At 34.7% G+C, this 16,759-nt stretch overlaps 1 protein-coding gene across 3 annotated transcripts in view; it reads left to right on the plus strand.

The window, feature by feature from the left end:
* The first annotated feature begins 4,418 nt into the window (after positions 1-4,418).
* LOC100370381 (serine/threonine-protein kinase B-raf-like) overlaps positions 4,419-16,759 on the plus strand; it is an 87,220-nt gene continuing 74,879 nt past the window's right edge. For all 3 annotated transcript variants that reach the window (XM_085497219.1, XM_085497221.1, XM_085497220.1), the window contains exon 1: positions 4,419-4,561. In XM_085497219.1, coding sequence (XP_085353345.1) covers positions 4,451-4,561 — 111 coding nt within the window. In that variant the 5' untranslated portion in view covers positions 4,419-4,450. The remainder of the gene's footprint in view (positions 4,562-16,759) is intronic.

Consider the following 16,759-nt stretch of genomic DNA (forward strand, 5'->3'; position numbering starts at 1 on the left):
AATTTTCTCCGATACACAAATTTTATTAACTTGTCTGTATAATTGTAGATGAAAGGCAAGGTACAAGGATATAGACAAGTTAAAAAGGTCTGTCCTCATTATTGTTGTAGTTGTTGACTTTCTTTACAATATATCGAACAAAGTTCAATTTTGGTGTAACTAGCAAGTGCAATTTTCAAGGTATCTGGTAAAATTTTACTGAAATAAAATATTTTTAGATGTATAAATAAGTGGACACAATGAAGACATTTATACTGCTGATAATGCTCTCCAAGATCTGTCAATTAAATAAGTGTAGTAAACTGATATGTTAAGAGTATAAATAAAAAATTGACAAATGCAGTTCACCACATTTTTAAATCTGGCTTGTGTTACTGCACTATTATTTGGGAACTTTTTTACAATTTTTGTTGTATGTTATTATATAAGGCACTTTGAGATTAATTCAGTACATCTAGTATTTAGGAACACAAATTTTGCTTAGTTATTTTTGTTTGTGTATGTACGGTCTATCTGATCATTTATAAGGGATGTTTTGTTTCTTCCACCCTCAGACTAGTTATACGAGTTTCACCTAACACCATGGATGTGTTAAAGTGTGGTGGTCATTGTGCAGCGCATGTTCGAATTTCATGTAAATAAACAATGCATTTTAGATGCGTTGTATACGTCGCTATGAGTCCCATATCGAACAGGACGCGGCACGACTGTCTCCCTTCAATTTCACGTATAAGAAACAGAGAATTACAACATAAAGGATGTATTATCTTTACATCATGGATCATGGAATACTGACATGAAATATATAAGGACATAGAGTGAGAATATGAAAGGTGTATTATCCTTGCATATAAGGGACATAAGTGCTAACATTAAATATATATAAAACATAGAGTGAAAACACTGTTACAGGGTCTGGCTACAGAGTGATCTACAATGTATATACCTGGGGTCCTCCAGCCAAATTGCAAAAAAGTAGTCAACAGAGTTATTCATCAAAACTATTTTCATGTTGTCATGCATGTATGCTCGCTGGAGATGTTCAATCAGATTTCAGATCAATATTTGGGAATACATGTATATAGTTTCAAATTTGAACAGAACTCCTCCTAGACTGATGTCGCTCGATGATGACCTTCCCACTTCTTTGATTTTTCAGTCATGACTATTTTTTTCAATTTTATGATAATTTTCACTCTGTCCATGTTTCAATTTATGACACCCCAGTCAGCCACTGGTATTCTGAGATGACATCACTCCTAAAGCCTCTGTCCATGTCTCAATTTATGACACCCCAGTCAGCCACTGGTATTCTGAGATGACATCACTCCTAAAGCCTCTGTCCATGTCTCAATTTATGACACCCCAGTCAGCCACTGGTATTCTGAGATGACATCACTCCTAAAGCCTCTGTCCATGTCTCAATTTATGACACCCCAGTCAGCCACTGGTATTCTGAGATGACATCACTCCTAAAGCCTCTGTCCATGTCTCAATTTATGACACCCCAGTCAGCCACTGGTATTCTGAGATGACATCACTCCTAAAGCACATTAGGTTATCCTCAGATAAAATAACAGTTTTGGTTAACCAGACTAGCTGCACCCAAACCCTCCAAGCGATATGTCATCAAATATTAGTTGGATACACCTGGCATATAACAATATATATTCAATGTGAAAAGTACGTAATATACAGAGATTCGCGAAAATAGTAACTGATCAATACAGTGATGAACACGCTAAACAAAGAATCGACTCCTTACATGATGCTATTCCATTATCGGGATTTGTTTACACTTGTTTGAACCTATTTATAGTAACACGTGCAACAGTAAAATATCCGACTGAAGCCAGTTTACAACGACTAACTCGACACCTTGGCTAAATACCCAGGTATGTCAATGACGTCACTCCTGTCAAAATTATATAATGTTGTCCAATTCAGTTCAAAGTTCACCAGCTTCTCTGATATGCAAGGCTATGTTATCAGGCTTTAAATTTGGGTGTGAAATGTAAAATACTATGTTTGCCTATTATGATTGTATTTAGTTATTCTTATTATGCTTGCCATATTAGGTTAGGTTAGTCATTTTCTTATTAGCCAGTGTCTTTTGTATGTAGTTTGTTTGTATTAGATTTCTTGTCCTGAATTTTATTGTTCTTGCTATGTATAACCAATTTAATTGCTTGCGAGGAATTTTACGTGTGTCAATAAACCACTCATGTGTTATTATTATAGTTAGAAGTGTTATGTTACACAACTGTTTACTGTTAATAGCCACGGTAGCATAACTGACAGTCATATGTGATATTGCTATAAACATCATTACATGATGCACGTAGTACTAGTATATTGACATTGAAATTAAAGCTAAAATCCTGTAAGATAAGAAGGCCACTCACTATTGATTTATTTATCATGTTGTTGACAGTTTGTTCATGTTATTTCGATATATTACATGTAAATAACAAGTTTGTAAGTTTATTTCCGTTGTGACCCATGGAACTCGGTAGAGGGACTGTCCTGGCTGTCGAACTTTTACCACGCATTTCTAAGATTTCACAATTCCTAATTAATAATCCATGGGTGTGAAATAAAATGTATGAGTGCCCACATTCCATTTATCACTATATAGAGGGACTGTGGAGTGCCCCAACACTTTCGAGGTATTCTTTTCCACTTAATTTCGTAACATGACTTGTTTCACGCATAATGTGTGACTAAAGTCCAAAATATATTATACTGCTCTAAACATTACAGTGCAGTATATACTAATAAAGTTTAATCGATTCCAAAAATCCATCGAAACGTTTCGTTCTCACTCCTACTACTAGTACTAGTATTTCATTGGTTTGTTCGATGGTTGCTATAGACAGATAACTATTTTGTACGTTTACTTCTTCTATTTCCTGTCGGGGGTTTCCCTATTGCTACCCCCTCAGGGGTCACGGAAAACCAAAATGCCAGTGATTTATTGCAGTTCGTGGCACGGTGGTTTCGGTTAACGCTTGCTGGGAAATTAAACTAAATCCAGTGTAAGAGAGAATAGGGTGCATGATTCAGGTGAAACAAGTGTACAGACTCCTGGTTTTGAAAATCTGGCGAGTACCAACTCATCTCATTGCTGTGTGTGGCTCCGGGGTGTGGCTGAGTGATACATCTCTATCACAATATAGTCATAAATATATATATATATATATATATCTTTAGGTTTAAGTCTTAGAGATAGAAATAATATAAGAGTAACAGTGTTTTTTAGCAACATGGAATTATTATGACCATAAATACTTTTCTTCACCAGCAGAAAATGCAATAATAATCAAAATAGCATAATTCAACCGAAAATCACTATATAACTACGTATTACTATCTCTGTAACAACTCGGGGATAATATTATTTCCTTTGCTGGGGCCAATCAGAAATTATATTATCTCCATTGTTGTTTATCTCCCTTGTACAAATAAAGTGAGAAATGAAAATATTACTCATATCCTGAACTCGTAACCCGGACTTTTCGAGAATAATTATTCCCAAACCAGTCACGATCGTGTTGATGCGTTTCTAATTACAATTGAACACATCATTATACCTAACCAAGAAACAGGAACGCGGGAGCATTTACTTGATAATAAATCCAGGCTATCTTTGATCCTCTTGGTATTGTAAAGCAATGGTTATATTATTCTAAAGATACGCGGCCTATATTGTCAGTATTACTTTTACCACAGGTTCCTATTGAGAAGATATTATTTCATATCTCAAACTGACTGATAGGGTAACGGTAGTTTAATATTATGTTCTATGAAACTAAAAATGGCGATTTTTTAATAATATTTTCTCTAACACTATAATGCTCGACAGAATGTTTATGACTACTGTCCCACTAACACAATTTATTACATAACTATATATAACATTCAGGGGACAGTGTTTAGATTTTACTGAAACACACAACCTTTCAGGAAGTTACGTAAAATACTAATCTAGACGAAAACATATGACACAATAGCCGAGGTCTCAACTGGATACACATATAAAGTAGAACAAACAAAGACTAGATGTGGTATGATAAATATTGCCAGTGCATATATTTTCGTTAAAAATATGAATTTACCATTCGCCGAACAATTTTAAAACGTGTACGGTAAAACTTCAAAAAGTGTTAAAGTTGAAATATTTTGCAGTGATTTACAAAAACGAAATTACCCCCCCCCCCGCTCGAATCCGATTCTGTCAGTGATATTATTCTTTGAGAACAATTTAATTCTAAGATGTTAACCATTTCTTAGATAATGTCTTCACAATTCAAATCAAAATGTAACGGTTTTCCCGATTCCCATTTCTCCTTCTGCAGACATGTTTGTCCGGTTTTGCGCCTGCGTAGGAGGCTGCACCCTTTTCCCCCTAGATTGTCACGTGACCCCGTATACTAAACCAGAAGTAAATATGGCGCTGGCAAACCATCATACTAACTCGCTGAGTATGTCTGATCATCTGAGATTAAACAGCGATCACCCCCATCTGGTAAACTACATGCCAGACATGATTGAAGATGAGGTAATATTGCACATTTATCTGTCAGTTTTATATCGCTTTTAACCAAACGAAGATGTACAAGGGGTACGATTTCGTTGTCTCGTATTGAACTGTGCGTCGTCGCCAACGACCCGGCCAGTGGCTGTCAGTGCTTGCATATCAAGTGCAGTCTGGCATCGTCTTAATTCTATTGCTCAGTCTGGCTAGTCTGTCGGGAACTGTATTTAATCATGCATTCTGTGCGTGTTTCAGTCGACTCTAGACAAATAAATCGCTCATGATCAAATGGTACCGTCTTCCGGGTTGTGTCCTGGGCCTCACGGCACGAGTACGCGATTTTTTCATTGTCATCGCAATCCATTCCAAGTAATTGCAGAACGTGGCTTTTGTTTAGTGACCGATTTTTTTTTTACTTCTTTGCATTTTATAGTACAGTTTGTGCCAATGCACTGTTCTTCGCCGGAGATAAAACAATATTTCATTACATAACTAATCGAAAGAAAGAAGGTTGTAAAAAACGCCAATCTTGATGTACATTCATATGCGTGTATATGACTGTGTGGAAATCTGAATACTACACGGTACGTGTGTTTTTCCACACTCCGTGTTTGTAGGTCGACATGTAACTTGTAATTTGCATAGCTTCCTTTGTTCACGGTATTTTTTTCTCGTCAACATTGATTGTCGCATTGCTTGCCTTCACTGTTATCGACTGATGTGTTTTTGTTTAGCGATATCTCGGGTTGCTTCAGGAACTCAATATGTTGTCGACCGGTAACGTGATGATTTGTACCACACAGTCTATTGTGATCGTTTAGAGATTGTGATTGTACCGGTACTACGCCACAGTAGATATCAACTAACTACAATGGTCGAAATATATAATATTTTTAGCTCGTTTTTGGTCTTAGTAATTTTAAATTACACTCTAAAAAGGACTGAGCTGAATCTACCGTACGTCTTTTTTTAGTGTGGGTGTGGGGTTGATGACCTCTCTAAGGTTACTCATAGTGAGTAACACCTAGGCTGGATGCTGTCCAAATAAGATGAATATACATCACTATAATTACACAGCTATTGTTTTACTCATTTGCATATTCAGTCCAGAAGCACTGATTACAAAGCAGTTAGCAAAACAGTATAAAATAATAAAGTGTAACATGGAATCACCTATTTTTTTATTCACATATGCAGATTGTATTTTTTTCAACCTGAATCAACTGAAATTTTATCTGGTATCTAATATGCAATTTTTGACAAAGTGGATTCATTCATAGACCCTCCAGTAGAGGGTCTATGATTCATTATACATGGTATTGAATTAAAAATTAACAAGAAACAATTAAAGACAATTGTATTGTAATCATGTCAACAGTCTGATGCCTAAGGCTTTTGTCAAACATGTCACCTGTATGTGATCCACCCATGTGACCATAACAACTCATAGACATCAAACTCTCAGTTGGAGGTAAATAGTTTAACTTCATTCTTTGCTAGTACTGAGTACAATAACAAGTCTAAAAGCTTCAGAAGTTACATTTTCAAAACAGCTGAAATATTGACATTCTTAAATGTTTCTGTACTTGTTTCTTGTATTCTTCAATATTTCTGGAAATGAACCCAAATTTTGGAGCCAACAGACACAATTAGTAAATTTTTTAGTTTTACTCAAAAATTTGTCTATTTTTGTTCTAACCTTCTGAAGGAAAGTGCAGACTATAAATGGGACTATTTTGTGAATTTATGTTGAAAAGCGAGAACTGGTGGTGAATAAGTTAATACTGATATAATTTCTTGCAAGCTATATATATATTCAAGCCATTCTTACACACTGTAGGCTTCATCTTCAAGCCATTCTTAGCCTTCATCTGCAAAGTATTCTTCCACACTGTAGCCTTCATCTTCAAGCCATTCTTAGCCTTCAACTTAAAGCCATTTTACACACTGTAGCCTTCATCTTCAAGCCATTCTTAGCCTTCATCTTCAAGCCATTCTTAGCCTTCATCTGCAAAGTATTCCTAACCTTGAACTTCATACTATACATAACCTGCATAATTTGATCAAGCACTAGCCAATGAGGAATTATGTTCATTTCATCCAAATTAATTAATAAATAAATTTTGGGAAATTACAAACAAATGTTACCACACTATTTTGTTGTAAAACATGTGGGGTTAATTGGTTAACAAGGGAAGGAGCCATACGAGATGCAATTCACCAAAATTTACCTATTCTGAATAATAAGTAACTTGTGAGTCTTTTTTTGCAAATATTCATGTATACATATGCTGAAGCAAAATATAATACACTTTCAAATACCCTTGGTGTATACAAAACAGTTGACAATAAAAACGATTCACTAATTCACTCTTTGTGTAACTGCTCACAATTATTCAAAATTTGTTCATTTCAGTTGAACTTGGAAGGTTAATTGACTATGCTGGCAATAAACAAATTTTCAGGGCATAGAAATCTTTGGTATTTTTTAAAAAGAAATTTCATATACATATACATTGTTTTTACAAACAGGTGCTTTGATGAATGAATTTTATTCATTACATCCTCCATAATTCTCTCTAATTACAGACCACCTACCTCTGTTGTTCACCTCACATTTTCAATTATCACAAACCAATATTTATTTTCGCTATATTGTTTAATTTGTATAATCTTTTCACAGTTACATTATGATTAGGATTTACTTGATCATTTGCCAAGCAAGATTAAATATGATCATAAATACTGGTATGAATCATGCATTTATAGTACTTACTGTGAAATAATTATTCTAGGTGTTTTCAATGTTCCATTCTGAATGTTCAGTTCCATTCTGAATGTTCAGTTTCACTCTGAATGTTCAGTTTCACTCTGAATGTTCAGTTTCACTCTGATGCCCAGTTCCATTCTGAATGTTCAGTTTCACTCTGAATGTTCAGTTCCATTCTGATATTCAGTTCCATTCTGAATGTTCAGTTCCATTCTGAATGTTCAGTTCCATTCTGAATGTTCAGTTTCACTCTGAATGTTCAGTTCCATTCTGATATTCAGTTCCATTCTGAATGTTCAGTTTCACTCTGAATGTTCAGTTTCATTCTGAATGTTCAGTTTCACTCTGAATGTTCAGTTCCATTCTGAATGTTCAGTTCCATTCTGATGTTCAGTTCCATTCTGAATGTTCAGTTTCACTCTGATGCCCAGTTCCATTCTGATGTTCAGTTTCACTCTGAATGTTCAGTTTCACTCTGAATGTTCAGTTCCATTCTGATGTTCAGTTCCATTCTGAATGTTCAGTTTCACTCTGAATGTTCAGTTTCACTCTGAATGTTCAGTTCCATTCTGAATGTTCAGTTCCATTCTGAATGTTCAGTTTCACTCTGAATGTTCTGTTTCACTCTGAATGTTCAGTTTCACTCTGAATGTTCAGTTCCATTCTGAATGTTCAGTTTCACTCTGATGCCCAGTTCCATTCTGAATGTTCAGTTTCACTCTGAATGTTCAGTTTCACTCTGAATGTTCAGTTCCATTCTGAATGTTCAGTTCCATTCTGATGCCCAGTTCCATTCTGAATGTTCAGTTCCATTCTGAATGTTCAGTTTCACTCTGATGCCCAGTTCCATTCTGAATGTTCAGTTCCATTCTGAATGTTCAGTTTCACTCTGATGCCCAGTTCCATTCTGATGTTCAGTTCCATTCTGAATGTTCAGTTTCACTCTGAATGTTCAGTTCCATTCTGATGTTCAGTTCCATTCTGAATGTTCAGTTTCACTCTGAATGTTCTGTTTCACTCTGAATGTTCAGTTTCACTCTGAATGTTCAGTTCCATTCTGATGTTCAGTTCCATTCTGAATGTTCAGTTTCACTCTGAATGTTCAGTTTCACTCTGAATGTTCAGTTCCATTCTGAATGTTCAGTTCCATTCTGATGCCCAGTTCCATTCTGAATGTTCAGTTTCACTCTGAATGTTCAGTTCCATTCTGATGTTCAGTTCCATTCTGAATGTTCAGTTCCACTCTGAATGTTCTGTTTCACTCTGAATGTTCAGTTTCACTCTGAATGTTCAGTTTCACTCTGAATGTTCAGTTCCATTCTGAATGTTCAGTTTCACTCTGAATGTTCAGTTCCATTCTGATGTTCAGTTTCACTCTGAATGTTCAGTTTCACTCTGAATGTTCAGTTTCACTCTGAATGTTAAGGAACCTCATTCATACATTGCAGTTCTTACCCTATTGTGAGACCTGGTAAGGAACCTCACTGATAGTTGTTACCCTTTTGTTAGAACTGGAAAAGAATCTTACTGAATACAGTTCCAAACTGTATCTCTAGTTTGTTTGGTGGCGTGTAATCTATTTTCACTGTTTCATCCATACTTCATGTGCTTCTATTTACCCACAGACTTGAGTACAATCGATGTGTGCTTATAAAGTACTAGTACTACTAAATCAATGGATACATATTTATAGCCTGTTGTCAATTGATTATAGTCTATTTTTGCAGTTATTGATATGTTCCAACTTATAAACAAGTATGTTTTTGTATCCTACATGTACATGCTTATCATGTGATTATCACATGTTCAGGGTCGTCAGTTTGCTATTTAGCTAATCAAAGCTCTTTCTATGCTTTTTTTTTTTAACATTAGTAGATTGAGATTTACTATGATCTGAAGATAAATTCATAAAATATACAGGATTATATCTATGGATATTTCTTACCTCCTTTCTCAATTATAAATTTGATGACACTTTAAACAATTCAGAATAAGCTAAGCCTCACAATTTTATATATTTAGTTATTCACTTCAGTGGCCAATCAGAGTAGTCTATTGTCTGCACTTTACACATCTAATCACCTTCAGTGAGGGTAGCCAGTTGGCCAGCCAACCAATCAAAGCCGGTACATTATTATGTTAAGTTAACCACCTGTTCACTGTCCAATCTGAGGAGTCTATTTTCTGTTGTTGAATTAAGGTAGCGAGAAGGTTTTGTGGCTTTTTTAAATAAAACATTCTCTGTCTGTTGTCTCGTTCAGAACAGTAATTTAGGTTATATATATCAAAAGACTAAGTATAGAGGTGCAAGTTCGCACAAACTGGACAGACATTGTTTACATAATTATCACGTGACATCAAAAATGGCGAACCTTGTAAAAATGACTAAGTACGCGATTGCGAGAGCACACTGCGGAATTTCCTGGTGAAATTTAAGTTATGCATTGTCCGTAATCAAGTCCATTGAAATGCGTCTCCGATAATCAAAAGACCTATTATTCCGATTTCTATGCAGGTTTGTTTTTTTGTCCCCAAATTATTTCATACTTGGCACCTTTAACAGACTATTATTCTGTGACAAAGCATTTTCTTTAAAAACCCAGACATATTTCGCACCATCATTATCTTTTGAACGATAACTGCGAGTTTGAATGTCGTAGTCCGAACGCACTTGATTTGGCGGCGGTCCCAATGAGTCGTTCTCGATCAAAACTTCAACTCGAGAAAAACGCGAAAAACAGTTTTGGTTAATAAAACACTGTAGATTTGCTGCATTATTATAAATATACACTAAAAATGGCCAAACATATTACCCACTGATATCATAGAACTCATAAAGAGTGTCAGATAATGAATAATTTCAAGCTCGAGCGTGAAAAATGAAGAAAACTGCTGGCATTTGAGTCCGTACTCCAGGAACGTTCGGGTTTTCCATTGTTATGCAAACGAACAACGAGGGATAATCCTCTGACAAACATTACTGTCCCACTGTACACGCTGACAGTTTACAAACAAGCTAATCCTTCAAGTGTCTCAGATAAGACATCTAATAAAACGGTTTTCATGGTGAAACAAAATGGCCGATGTTTGAAAAAAATTGCTGTGTCAGAGTGCGACACTGAGTGGCAGATTTTTCTTTGCCTCGTCTGTCAACGCTTTCTTTCTTTTCTTCGCCATTGCGTTAGAAAAAAAATGTATTAGTAAAATAGAATATTGACTTGGAAAATAAAACGATTTAAAAGAAAGTTGTGCAAAGTTACAGTACTCCTTTCGCACAACCTCCCGCCCGCTTCCGCTTTCCAATCACTTTTTTCTCTCGCTTTTGCGACCGCTTGTTGAATTCAACCGGACAATTTCCGCTTTTTTTTCGACCGCGCAAACCCCGAAATATCACCGCCCACCTGCTCGCTCGCGCGCATTTAAAATTCGAACTAACAGAATAATTTCCGAGGTTTACATTGTCCTTTAATTGTCTTTCTGGTTTTTATAGATGTTGAGCAGCTGACAAAAGTTCGAATACTTTTTGTTTTAACTGTATATAATTATATGCACGCAATCTGACCCTTTGACCTCGATACAAGTGTAATACAGCTATTAGATTTGAAGTGTCGTTCAGAATGTAATAATTGTTAATACTAGTTGTATGTTCACACTTCACTATCAAAACCACCATTTCGACCACCCATGTGCCAGTTTTCAGTGTTTGGGCGAGCGGTCAATGTTTTCAATAAGCGAGCGAGCGAAAAAAAAAACGCGATTAAAATGCGGTCGGTTTCCTGTCGGACAAGACCGCGTGGTCGGAAATTAAGCGATAAGCGGTCGGTGTAAAAGCGGAAGGTTGGGCGAAATGAGTACTGTATGACCATGATTCTCCGACGAAGTCTCGACTGACAATGCTGAAATGGACATTAGATAAATACGCATTGTTTGCAACTGAAAGCTTATCACCCGTTATATCAGAATCGTCAACAACAGAGTATACAGATAAGATTTTATCATTTAATTCCTTCCAAAGATAAACACTATGCAAATATCCACGAAACGGCAGTTGTAGTCTTTTCTGCTAGTGTTTTAAAACACTAATTTGAGCAACGTTATTTCGCAATTTCGATCTTTTGTAAACCTGGGGTGATGTATCAAGGTCTAAAGTAACCGTTTTATCAATTTTTGAAAAATCAAGAAAAAAGTGAAAATTTCCCTTCTCGCTACCTTAAAACCACCCGTCTTAGGCCTCTGATTGTTAAATCTAACAAAAGTAACAGATTCAATTTGATGATTTACAAAATTGTACCTGATTGGCTGCCCAACTCTAACATATAACTGTCAAACCAATCAGAGAGCAGCTTGCATTGTGTCTGATTGGCTGCCCAACTCTAACATATAACTGTCAAACCAATGAGAGAGCATCTTGTTTGTTGACAGGTTTGTATATATGCTTTAACTCAACTGAGATTGCCAAGTATGATATTAGTTGTAATTATAAAATAAGAACATAACTTATTTTACTGTATTTGCTCTACTTGGTGCTTATCTTCAATAGAGGTATATGAAAGCCAGAATTTGTTATTTTCAGGTGATTTTAAGTAGAACAAAGTCTCACTGTCTGATTTGTTAATGCTAACCTTTTTACATGTATTTTTAAGTGAAATCACTTCAAATAGAGCAAGTATGGTATACATGTATATATATAATATGGGCAGGGCCTAAATATGGATAACAACTAGAGGGAAGTTACAAAAGAAAAACATATGTGCCTGTCTTTCCAGGGTTGTTTCTATTTCTGTACATTTATCAGACTGATTATTGATTGCCTCTAAAGCTTTCCAGACAGGTGCTTATTGTTGTATCGAGATAGTCTGCTTTTCTTATTTTCGTTGACTGGTTTTAATCAGGCATTTTATTTCAAATGATAAATACTTACACACAAGAGATTGAAAGTCAGTGTATTTCCTGACAGACATGGCTTGTTGTGCTGTATTCAGTGCTAATGCAATCTAATATTAGCAGTGCTCCTCTGATAGAAAAAATCCAACTGTTGATGAGTTGCAGCTGTCTGTTATTATCATTCGTCTGTCATTGTCTAAATACGGGTAGCATTTGAGATATCTTGCAATAAAACTCGTCTCTCAACTACTATATATATTTTTGGGCCTAAAAACATAAACATTTTAAGACTGCACTATGATTATTGGTCAAAATTGTCTTTAAAGTGCAAGCACTTTTTAAAATATGGTTTCCATATAAGTCAAGAAATTAGTAGTGTAAAGTAATTTAACTTCTAGCAAGTTATTGCAATCGGGTTATAATGTATCTGTGCTTTGTTTGTGAAAACAATGGGAATTAGATTTTGTCTCCAGATGCTGCAATTATTTTTAGAAATCTGGAATTTAGTGAAGTGAATAATCAAGAACTTGCAGTAGTTCTTTATTTGCTAACTTTGTTGGCATAACAACAATTTGTTGTTGTTCGAATAGAAATCTATGTCATAATGTCAAAGGATACAGTTGCCAATGTACCTGTGGAATGTTGTACATCAACAATGTCACAACAACAATCCAGGGTAGTTCGGAATGTTTGTGATATGAGCTGGCAATAATATTTTATGGTCGTCCAGGGTTGACAAAGAATAGTTCTTGTTCATAGCATTGTACAAGAGAATCTACTTCTATGCAGAGTTGACACCGTGTGAGATATGCTCTTTGGTGTGACCTCTGACTGAACTAAGGTCCTGGGTATATTGTTCTTTTTATTAGTAAATGATATTTTATATGGGTGTGTTAGTCTGCAGATGCATCTGAGGCAGACAGGTAGTGCATGTGGACAAACATAAAAGATTATGCAGGGCATTATAGCTTGGAGAATCAGGTGTATATCACTATATACTATCTTGTGGGAAGCAGATGGAAGACAGGCAGGCTGAGAAATCAAGCTGACTGAGTAGATGATGCAATTCTTTGTATTTCTTGCGTAATTCTCTGATTCACCTTTACATATATGAATCATTACACAGGTAGGATACTTGGCACAATGCCAGGTGGTGAAAAGATTTGACGATATATAAAATATTATAGGTAATTCATAATATAACACTTCTGGTAATAAATAATTTAAAAAAAGACTATGTTAATTAACAAATAACAGTCTCTTTCTTCATGCATCCCTTCCAAGTCAAAATTACACATACTTTATAAGTTCTCTTGTTATGAGTTCAGTATAAAAAATCTATTCCCACGGAAACATAACATACACACCACTGAGAACAAATACCAAAAATCAGACTTTTCCCAAGAATTTTAAAATCTGAATATTTTCACAGTAGGGATCTTGTACATGCAACATGGTATTAGTGTGACAAGTATTTCATCCTTCGCATGGTAGGAAAGTCTTAGCGATTAACTGAACTAAACAAACATTCACATATAATTTGTTCATTTATGCAGCCAGGAGGAATCACATGTGTCAGGCATATAAAGGCCACTCTATATTTAAGTAACCTCTCGACTGTATCTGAATATTAAAAGTACCATTGACCTCAAACTGTACTTTGCATGAAGCATACGTGATAATAGTTCTAAGTTGTAGGACTTCATTCGAGAACCCCATTTCAAGAAAAATTAATTAGATTATCCAAGCTAAAATATAATGGAATAAATAAAGGTCTTATTTGCAGTAAATTTAGATTAAATTTTCTTACTTTCTTAACAATTTTAGGAATATATTGTGTTTCAGGGCTTATAGGAATATATGCATGAATTGCCATGATGAAAGAACAGTGAATGTAATCAACCACAAATGAAAAGTTTCACATTATAAATAAAATTAGGATTTGTTGAAAAACGATTGACTTAAGGATGAGTATACATGTATGTCTAGACACTTCCAGTACATGTGTGCTCATCCTTATACAAGTATATGCGATGGATTAGACATGTCTCAGTTGGTCATGGCAGTTAACAAATCCACCAAATCATAACTGAACCTAACTTTTCTTAATATTTTGGTAAGTTTACAGATCGTAATTAGGTTCTTGTTTCCATGGCAACATGGATCCAACACAATAACCGTTTTGTGAAAAACTGGGTATAACTTTGATCGTTGAAGAGGTTTAAATCAGGGCTGGTTACCCAAAATTTTTGTGTGACTTCCTGCTACAAAGTTTTGTGATTATTTCTGATTCAAATTCAAAAACATTTCGCTTTTGTGAAATTAGAGCATTTTTCAAGATGAACTCAATATGATGGTATTTTGGTAGTATTTTTAAATGATATTGTTTGCAATTTGATAATACTGGAATCCATGATTTAAATCTGTGCCAATGCTGAAAAATTGGCGCTGTGTTTTATTAAAGAAATTGTTATGAATGCCTGTTGATTCAAAGAGTAATTATAGAGACTATTCTTGATCACATGACATGGGAGGTATCTTGGCAAGTTAGTGTTTGGGGAAGTTTGTCTGATATAATTGTAGACATTGAATGTGTCTTCTGTAAGCTTCTTAAACTGCTTGAAGGGAAGTTGGACAGGATCACAAATAATGAACAAGTTAATCTGCTTGCTTATTGTTTTCTGAGTTAAATTGGTTGTAGATTGATTGTGGAGGTGAAATACCTGCTACATGAATTTTTGTTTCTGAATAACATTTTTCAAAATTCGAAGTTAAATAACACATAACATCCTCATAAATTCAAGTTGTCAAGTGTGTGACTAATTTCCATATTAATTAACTACTTTACTAGTTGACATGTGTGACGCATAAAATAATATTTGGTACATCATAATACCAGGAGACTAATATTTTTGCCTGAAATTGTGCATATTAAGTAATTGATTTACATATCAATCACCAAATATGCTAGCATTTAATATATATTAAGTATGGAGTGAAAAATATGCTTCATCTAGCTGTACTAGACCAAGTTTTGATGTTTATGCTAACCATACGTTATATAATTTTAGTACATTGAATGCTATTATTCCACAATTTATATACAAAATACCACACAAACTGAAAGCCATCTTTTCCATCCCTGTTAGAGTATATTGTCACATCAGTGTAATATTATCGGCTTCACAATGATGTTTTTAAAGTTCATGTCAGTCATCTGAGTTACTGTTACGCTTTCAAATTCAAATACATGTATCAAGATTGAATATGATATACAAATTTTATCATGCATCAAACTTAATATTTAAAATGAGAACTAAATACATGTATTGAATCCAATGCTGCTAACGTTACCGTACTTGAATAATGGTCGTCTTGTTCGAAGCATGAAGCTACGTAGCTGTGGTATTGTACTCCACGCTTGTATTTTGACGATCAGGATATTACGTGGATTCTTGACCATATTGCAGAATGGTAAACACTGGTAGTGAATTTATTTCAGACAAGCTTATAGCTTCCAAAGATAACTTGTCATTAAACAAAAATACCATGACAATTTATCTCTAGTAAATTACCTCTAATGCTTGAGTACATCCTAATAATCACTCTAAAGAAGTTTTAACCTGATATTTCTTTTTTATTGGTAGTTTTTGTTTTCATAAAGCTGCAATGTTACATACATGTATATGCATTTATTCAAGGAACGCTAGGAATTAAAAGCTATGGTCATAGTTTATGTCTATCCTGTGTTGTTTTTACCCTTAGGTTTTTTTTTATTCAATAAAAGGTTTGGTCCTGATATTGTGTATTGCATCATTTCATGAGAAACTGAGAAAAGTGCTACCAAAATAACAGTGACTTCAATACAACAACCTGTTTGTTTTCTTGTCAATCATTTCACACATCATATTGATGATAGACCAAAGTTTATATTTGTTAGTGGGAATGTAATAAATCTCAGTTTATGTCTGTTATTACGCGGTGTTCATTTTCTCAGATTTCAGTCTCTAGTTCTCTCAGTTTGATTGCGTATATTACCAATTATAAATGTAGTTATATTTCTGCCATTTCAAACTTTTGTCTGTCAAAACCTACCTCCCCTCACTACAGAACACGAGTAGAAAATGACAGATATTCAAGACCTGATTATCAAGCAGTTAGTATTTTGAAACATCTTTTATTTGTGATTGTAAAGGTATGAGATTTGTTCATGCACTGACTTCTCAAATGACTCATGGGGATGTGTAATTAATTATGTAATTACGATTAAAAAATTGCTGAAGGATTCAAAAAATTTGTTTTTCAATGAATTCATGGTCAATTTTAGCAAGTTTATCATATTTTCCTCAATAAAATTAACATGAGATTTTTGAATTATTTTTGCAGATTTTATTAATTGCTCATATTTGTAATTTTGCAAGTTTCCAAAATTACGACTAATTCAAGAAAGTACTGTTGTCAAAATAACCAAGTATAACTGGTTACCATAGCAACAAAACATTTACAATTTTGAAATCCAAATTTAGTCTGCCAAATTTTACTATCACTGTTGCATTTCAATGCTTTTT

Source organism: Saccoglossus kowalevskii, chromosome 3, assembly GCF_978046115.1.
Source record: "Saccoglossus kowalevskii chromosome 3, keSacKowa6.1, whole genome shotgun sequence".
NCBI classification, from domain to species: Eukaryota; Metazoa; Hemichordata; class Enteropneusta; family Harrimaniidae; genus Saccoglossus; species Saccoglossus kowalevskii.